The 9,124-nt window shown below is 37.2% G+C and overlaps 1 protein-coding gene across 5 annotated transcripts in view; it reads right to left on the bottom strand.

Annotated features, from left to right (window-relative positions):
- Positions 1-991: 991 nt before the first annotated feature.
- NAV3 (neuron navigator 3) overlaps positions 992-9,124 on the bottom strand; it is a 584,734-nt gene continuing 576,601 nt past the window's right edge. For all 5 annotated transcript variants that reach the window (XM_059936568.1, XM_059936565.1, XM_059936566.1 and 2 more), the window contains 2 exons: positions 8,126-8,329; positions 992-3,569 (listed from right to left, as the gene is read on the bottom strand). In XM_059936568.1, the coding sequence (XP_059792551.1) occupies positions 3,450-3,569; positions 8,126-8,329 (324 nt within the window). In that variant the 3' untranslated portion in view covers positions 992-3,449. The remainder of the gene's footprint in view (positions 3,570-8,125; positions 8,330-9,124) is intronic.

Genomic DNA, 9,124 nt, shown 5'->3' with positions numbered 1-9,124 from the left:
TATGAGGTAGGTACTATTACTACCACCATGTTATAAATGAGAAAACTTGGTTAAAAGATGCACTCTTAAAAATTTTTTTAAAAATACTGTTGACCCCTGAACAACACAGTAATCTGTTGAGAAATGGGTATTATTCTGATCATCATTTGATAGGTGAGGAAACTAGGCATAAAGAGGGTGAGTAAATTGGCCAAGGTCACACAGAGAAGAATGACAGTGTTGGGATTCACACTTATGCAGCCTGATGTTGCATGTGTCAGAATTATGTTCCAGTTTTGAATTAATTCAGTGTTTATCTGGATAAGATGAATTGTGGAAATTTCCCAATCTCCTAAATTTTAATCCATTATGGATACTAGACCCATATTAACTAATATATATATATATATATATATATTTTTTTTTTTTTTTGCTCAATAACTGTTCTAATTTTCCTGTTTTTAGAATTAAAACCCTACTTAGAGTACCCAAATGAACATTCCAATTACTGGGGTTGGAGACTGAGGTGCTTTGAAAAAATTCTCATTTTAAACGGGGTTCCGTTTCTTTTTATAATCTCTATTAAAAATAAAGCACCACCAGAAAAAATATTTTATGTTAAAAGCATCTTTAGAGCTAAAAGCTTAAAAAAAAGAGTTAATGGAATAAAAACAAATAATTAAGTGAATATCAACATTTTATTTTATATGAATGCTTATTTTATAACCATTTAGGTAGACTAGTCAGACTTTTCTAAAAATATTCACTGAATAAATACTTTTCATTTAAAAAGATATACCTAGTGCCTTCAATTTATTTCCTTACTTAAAAGCTATGAGGTCCTTTCTACAAGAAATGAAAAATAAAAATTCACATACATCCCTATTTATGGCATATTAATAGTACAAGCAACATTTTAAAGCTTGATACTTACGGTGCATAATTATTCAATTTTCTCCATATATAGACGCCACACCTTGTTGTCAATAAATAATTCCACTTTAATGGCAAAGTAATAATTTAGACAGATACAGGGTGCACATTTGCAAAAAAATATATGCAAGCTGGTTTACAAGCTAGAGGAACAATCAACCAATAGAAAATACATCACCCAGTTATGTCCACTGACACCAAGTACTTGTTGTCGGGGCTTTACAAAGACTACAAAACTTTTCAGATGATTTATTTCACTGTTTCTATTTACATGATATGTTACATCAAAAATGTACAAAATATAAAATGTATACAGACAAATGTTTCACAAACTAGTTTAAGTTGTAAACTAGGCGGACCTACTGGGATGTATTGCAGGAATTTGTTTATGATCGTGTTTGGACTGTGTTTCTCAAAACGGCAGGGAAAGATTAGCAATTTTCTTAGATCACATATTATACAAGGGCCACTAGTCACTCATCCAGCTACATATATTGATGCTTCACCACAGATGTGATCCACGTTTGAGGCTTCGTAGTCAGGGTGACCATTCTATGTGCATAAATTCAGTTCCGATTTCCCTTAGGGCAATAGCACCGTGGAGGACCTATAGACTGAGTGACATTCTGACAACTGCACAGATGTCTCGTGTTGTTATTGTTCTACAGCAACTGACCCGTGGGTGGTCACAGAGAGTAGCACCAATTGCACGTCCTGAAAGTAGCACATTTTCACGTGCATGGGACAAGCCTACACCATGGCCTAGCCCTTGGGTTGATAAATTTCAAACCTGTCCCCTGTGTGTGGTGGGAACTCCTCCAATCACTCCCATCAGTTTTCATGCACTCTCTTGAAAGCCTGCCACGACAGATGCATTTTCAGACATTTTTACTTTTCCGAAAATGGATTGGCTTCATGGACAGTTTTGAAGCATGCTCACTCTAGCACTGATAGCTCCTGCATGGTCATCACAACTGTAAATACAGGACAAACACACCAGATCATAACAGTGTTGAGGGTTTGCATTCTGTATTTGCAATGTACAGGAAATCTCAGCAAGTGAAACATCTCTTAACATCCACAGGATAAAATACAATTTTTGTGTGTGTGTTTGTTTCGATTTGTGCAAGTTTTTAAAATGATTATTTACAATACCTACCCAGTAGACTGTGCAAATCTAACGTCCTTTTACAGTATAAACGCTTCCTCATCCACAGTGACTTCACTGCATCAGTGTTCTCGAATGCTGAATTTCTCATGTACAACAATATCCATCAAAACAACATGCTCAAAACTCATAATAATTAAAAAAAAAAAAAAAAAAAGAATAGGGGAGAAAAGCGGAATCGTTGTGCTCATGCTGCATCTACTGCTTCCAGCTCTGCTGGATAAGAAATCACAATCTCCCGCCTTCTGAAACTCTTTCCCCTAGAGCTGGATGAAATTTAGCCACATGGCTTCGCTTTGAAGTGACAGTCAAAGAGGGTTTCTGGGTTGACTTGAGTATTTTGGAGGAGAGGCAAAGCAATCTATTCACAAGGTAAAAATACTGATCTTTCTCCTATCCATTTCTTCAAAAAACAAACACAAAACTAGAGAGAGATGGCTACTGCGTTAACCGGTGTTGTAAATGAAAAGACAGTGGCAATTACCAATGGTTCAGGATTTAAACCAACTGTTAAACTGTTGTAGAAATTGGTTTTAAGGCAGTGAGACAGCACCATAGGAAATGTTGCTTCTTTTCACTGACAAGGCTCAAACAAATAAAGCCCTAAAAAAGCCTTTTATCAGTGTTGACTAATAATTGGTATAAAACTCTTTTTAAGGGAGTGGGCAGGTGGTTTAAAAAGACCACGGTGGTAAAAACCACCTTTTCAAACCCGTGACTCAGACACTAAAAAGAGGGTGGAGCACATCCTGTGATCATGGCAGTTGAATGACACTGGCACTTCTCCAGCTTGTCACAGCAGTGTTTCCCTGGGGGTTGCACAATTCCATTTGTGCTTGCGGAGGCCTGGCCTCTTCATTTAGGAAATGGGGTGAGCGCACAACACAAACACTACTGGGGCTCCGTGACCAGCACCATGTGGCACAAAGGAGCTTGGAAGGATCAGAAGAATGGACCCTGCTTGGGGAGAACAGCCCCTCAGAGGAAACCAAAGGAAGGAACAACAACAAAAAAAAAGGTCTGCATTGTAAACTTTTAAAGAGGAAAAACAGAAAGTCCAGTTTGGCTAATCCCATGTGCAATCTATTCAGTTGCCCTGTCATTAGGGTCCTTTCCAGTTGAGTAATGGAGCCTTACATCACTCCACGGATATAAAAATGCCTAGAAAGGAAAGCAAGTTACGCTTCCGTGTCAATTTAGCATCTTGGCAGTTCAAACTTAGTTCTACTGCCTCCTTGGAGACCACGGCCCTGGGTCAGGGCGCTTTCATATTGGCAGTGGTTTAGTGAAAATACCTTACTTTTTAACCTTTTTTTTTTTTTTTTTTTTTTTTTAAAGCATAGTCTTTTCCCCTAACTTTGTTCACCCTCTAGAGGGTAGATTCAAGAGACGAATCCAAAACGTCTTCACGGTGGCTGGTGCTATCACTGTCGCAGCTTTGTGTGCCCGAGTAATTGGCTGCTTCTTGGAGTTTCATTAGCATATTCATCTGAAGGAAGAAAAAGAGACATCGATGGAGGCGATGATGCATCGAGGAAGCCAGTCCCAGAAAACACACGGCCCCGAGCCACACGGACGACCCATCTCATCCCCTCCAAGGGAAACGGAAAAAAATTTTAGATTTTTACTAGTTGCCCCTGGCTCCTACACTGTTTCTCCCGAACATGACTACAACAGCAAACCATAACGACAAAATAGGGCCTCCGGGTAAGTCTTTGATTTGCAGTTGTAAATGAATACAGCTCCAGCAGGGAGACTGGAAAGGAAACTGTATCACAGCTGGACATCTGGGCTCGTGGCTGGAGAGTACACCAAGCTGCTCAGCTTTCTGGCTGCGAGAAGCAGAAAGCACTGAATGACAACTGAAAGTCCTGAATGTTCCTACAGGCAGACGCACGCATGGGCTCCCGGACACGGTCCCTGGAGAGGAGGTGGGGATGGAGTGGAATGGAGCCCCCCCATCTGCTGCTTAGGAGCTGACCTCGAGAGGTGACCAAATGAAGCCGACCATGAACGTTGGAAGAGGGAGAAGGGAAGAATCACTGTCAAGTTTCTGTGGTTGTTGAATGTCTGGCTAAAATATGATGGATATCTCACTGAAAACTAAAACCACCTTCTGGAACAAGAGCGGCTGTCTCAAGTTTCCCAGCCTTATAGGACAATGGCAATGTTTGTTCTCATAAAAGGGACGTAGGCATGAAAGCAGCTGGGGAGAAAGACAGCTAGCATTTCCATGTATTAGAAAATAAAAGGCAGCCACCTTGCTTGGATTTTGATAGATCTGCAGATCCACTGGTAGGGATGGAAAAAGAAAGACTGTTTAAAAGTGAACCATGAATAAATGGTTCAACAGTTTTAGAAAGCACAGAAAAAATGGCACATGTCTTCGGGAGGGTTGTTTTCTTATCAAGGGTTTCTGTAAATTGTAATAATCTTTGTATTGTTTAATGCGCGCTAACTTTGCTATTTCATAATGTAATCAAAGTTGTTTTTTTTTTTTTTTTCCAACTCAGAAATATAGGGAATCTGATCCCAAAGAAAGGAGAAATCTAAAAAGGATTCCTTAGTCATATGTTAGGCTCTGCATGCTTGTATGCTCAGCGTAAAATGTGTGCTCAAAAAACACCTGTGAAATAAAATGACAAACTGGTAATTACCAATTCCAGCAAGGATGCCTTTCTGATGAAGAAGCTACAGTTATAGCATATTTTATAGCATATTTTAAAGTCATTTTAATATTCTTTAGGACAATATTTTTCAAAATAATTTTTTGTCTAATTCCCTGAATTTATTAAACTAGCTACATAAAGATACGAAATTAAAGTAGTTGGTGATAACCTCTTAAATCCAGTGAGTCAAAAAGCTAAATGTCTCCATCAATATACTGTTTCTCTCTCCTCTCTTCTTTGTTTCTCTGTCTCTTTCGTGCGTCTGAGTGCATACACACACACACACACACACCCCTACCTTCATGCACATTCATATTCCCTTTTTCCTTTCTTTTGTCAATCCCTCCCTTATTAGTAGCGGCTGTATATTCAAGCATCTGGGTGAAGATGATTTGTAAAAGAGAACTGTGTTTTGAGCACCTTCCAAGAGCAGAAATGATTTCAAGGGTTGTGCTTCTATCTCAGTCACAAATGTTTGAAATCACTTGAATGCTGACTGTTGTAAAAGTTTTACCGTGTAATAACAGTATTATTAAAGTCTTAATTTTTGAAAATGGTGCCATATAGTAAATACGTTCTATTAGAATAAGTTCAGAATCTCAGATTCATAATAAATACATATGAAGGCTTTACTCTGCCTTCTCATAGGGTTGCTTTGTACATTCAAGTCAAAGGAGATTACAAGAGGGAGGTAAGGTTCCATACCATTCAGTAGTCACTCGGATAGATCATTATTCTCTACAAAAGTACTTCCTTCCTCTCTTCCCCCCTCCTTCTTTCCCATACCCAGGGTGAGAAATATAATGTCTTACATTTGTAACACCTCCATAGGTCCTTATCATCCCTGGTATTTACACATCTGTTAGTCTCCCAGCCTCCATCCTCTCTCCTTTAATCTGCCCTCTATTCTATTATCAAGGTGATCTTTATAAACTGCAAATCTAATGAGATAAGTCCCTTGCTCAAAAACCTTTGGTGGCTCCCCATTGTCTGTGTGATAAAATTTTAACTTCCTACAAGACAAACAAGGCTTCACATGATTTTACAGTTGCAGACTTCTGTAGCTGTAATTCCTCCCGTCCCTTTTGTTCTAATCCCAACAATTTGTATACAGCTCCCTAAACTCATTATCTTTACTGTACTGTTCCATCACGTTTCACGTGCTATTTTCTTAATTTTGGGTCTTCTCCACCCAACCCCATGATGAATTTCTATTCATCTTTCCAGACCTAGCTCAAGCCTCTCCTCCTCTGGAGCTTTCTCCTAATCACTTCCTCAACAGACTCGCAACTCTATCTAGGATATATCTATCTAGGATATACTTCTATCATTATTTTACTATAATTCATATATATACATGTCTCTCTCCATGGCTGGACTGTGAACTTCTTAAGATCAGAAATGAGATCTTATTTATTTTCTGATCACCAGGTCTTTGCCTTGAGTACATACTTATTATTTACTAATATTTACTGAATGAATGAAATTAATGAGTTTGTTGATGATGAATACACATTATATTTTTAAACACTGTAAGATGTGCCAAACACTTGCATCCTTGTTCAGATTCAAAAATATATTACTGACATTAAATAGTAGATTTTTTTCTGATTTAATTGGACTGCAAATATGTTTTTACCTTATGTCAATAATTACAAAAATATAGAGCAATAAACGCAGAGAGATACTTACTTCTCTATCAGAATGTGCCTAATTCAAAGACTTTTAGATGATAAGGTTTTTGTCATTTAACATGTCAGATATCATAACCCCTTGTTCCTTAAGATGTTTAGGTGAACAGCAGGTTAGGAATCAGAGATTTTTTTTACCCAGATTCTCATTCAGAATGTGGAGATCCTGATCTCTTTTCCATACTAGAAGACAAGAGCATCCTGAGCCAGGGAAAGGAGTGATTAATGGGTTTAGCTGACCAGGACTATGGGAATTGGGAAAATTTAGGACATCCCGTAAATGTCCCATACTCTGTAGAGTAACCCTGAAAACAAACCTTTTAACACCTCACCTTTATCTGGAACTGTATTAAAAACTGCAAAGGGAGAACTGGAATTTATAAAAAAAATTCAGAGGAAATAACCCATATTTGTACTCTAAGGCTTAATTTTACTCTATTACATTTTAATAATTCTATCAGGAATTACTTAGTGTCTGCTCACAATTATGCAGAATTCAAACCAATTCCACCACCACTGTTGATTTCTAGCTACGTATGAGCTAAAGGGCCAGATACTTGTTATAAAAATACAAGTCCAGGCCCTTAAGAAGTTTATAGCCTAGACCAAAAGTCCTAAATAAGAGAACCCTGGGCTCTAAGTAGGTCAATGTATATATCTCTGTGACTTTATGGAACTTTTCGAAATAGTATGCAAAATCTTCTGTGTGTGTGCATTTCGTTGGGAAAAAAATCATGAAACTTCATCAGATGGTTCACATATAAACCCCAAAATGTTCAGAATGATCAGCTGAAATGATGACGACATATACATGTCAGGGTTGTTGGTATAAGGGTATTCCACAAGACAGCAAGTCATTTTCTGTCTTTAGGTACAGTTATAGATTATGATTTTAATCATTTCCTTTTTTGTTTGTTTTAAGTAACATAACAACCTTTATCTCAGCATGTCTTCTTTCTGTATTGGTTTCCCAGTGATCCCTTTAGTCAAGAGAATGGTAAGCTAACAAACACATTACGTTTGATACCAGTCTATGGAAAGTCATCTCTAAAAATAAAAAAATACATACAAAAGAAAAGTCATTTTACTAAGAACATCATGTACTTAATATTTTCAGAGTATTCATACTTTGGAGTTTTATTGACTTATATTAAGCCTTCCATGATTGCAAACTGAGCAAGGCAGAGAATAACGTCCCTTTGATTTCAAGTCAGTTTATTCTTCTCTACTGTTGCCAACAGAGGACTAATTCTAAATTTAGTCAGATACATGTAAAACATTCTTTAGTTCTTCAAGCATACATTAGATTATATTCTTTTGGTTTCTTTCATTTTAGAACAAAATTCAGTTTTCTCTTACATACCTAATGAATTGAGTACTGAATGTTTAAAATTTATTGATTTATTTACACAATTTTCTGCATAATAAAAGAAAAATTATGGCTGCAGAGTTCAGCCTGGTTTCAGTGTTTTTTTGATTATTTTTAAGCATATGAGTTTGGTCTTTCATTTTAAGAGTTTCACCCAATGAAAGTAGGCAAAAGGTAAAAATTTTAAAACTGAGTACCAATATCAGGACAGTTTCAAATATTACCTAGGATAACTAATGTCTCTGATGCATAAATACTAATGACCACACACTATAGTCAAGATTATACAGGAAGAATCAAACTATAAGCTTCTTACCAGGGGATCCCCCTCTGTGTCAGTTTGTGGAATGTGCTTTGAGGTTGTAGCTTCCTTTGTGGATATGCAGCCCTCATACCCAACATCTTCTGGTCGCAACTGAAGTAATGCTGGGCCCTCCTGAGGCAAAGATGCTGAGCTCCATGGGTATGTATCAAGCACCCACTTTGAGGGATCTTCCCAAGGTGCTCGTTTCCCATACATCTAAAAAGTGATCACATATTTAGCACATATAAAATGCATTTCTATTCAGTACAAAAGGTGACTACTAATTGATTGATTCCTTTGCACACTGAGTTCTTATGGGACTCAGGGGAATGAAGTGTCCATACACAATTTTCCAGATTTTAAACGTATATCTCTCTCTATAGTTCACTTAAAACTTGAAGGCTAGACAAAATAAAGCTAGAGACAAAATAAAGCTGAACATTTGGGATAGATTGTCAACATTTGGGGGAGAGCATGAGGGAGCTTTATTTTAAATACATGAAGAAATGGCTGCCCACATTTATCTTTGTTAGTAATTTTACAAACTGAAAGAAAGCTCATCATTGAGAAAGGAAAGTTCCAGTAATGGAGAAATAAAAAAGCTAGACACTAAATAGCTTTCTTTACTAAAGTGCACTTTGGAAAGATGATGAATGAAAGAGACTTCTTTTCTCTGTCTACTTCATTCTACTCAAATTTTCCTTGAAAATAAGAATCCTTTCTCCGACAACCATTTCCCTCAGATTAACTTCCTCTATAATCTCACTGCTTCCTATTAAAACTTTTTTTAGATATTTTTTTATAAGGCCACTAGTAAAAGAGGAAAACCATGGGAAATGAAAGATTTGTCAGAACTCATATGGAGGGAGAAAGTTAATAGAAAGAGATTATAAAGCCTGGTTAAAATACTGGCAGTGGAGTAGAGGGCAGATGAATCCAAGCGATGTTAAAGAATTTTTAAGCTGAAAGCAAAGCCAAAACCAAACTGGGAAGGGCACACTGAGGAGAAAG

Source organism: Balaenoptera ricei, chromosome 10 (assembly GCF_028023285.1).
Source record: "Balaenoptera ricei isolate mBalRic1 chromosome 10, mBalRic1.hap2, whole genome shotgun sequence".
In the NCBI taxonomy this organism is placed as follows: Eukaryota; Metazoa; Chordata; class Mammalia; order Artiodactyla; family Balaenopteridae; genus Balaenoptera; species Balaenoptera ricei.
This window is presented reverse-complemented; position numbering and strand designations above follow the sequence as displayed.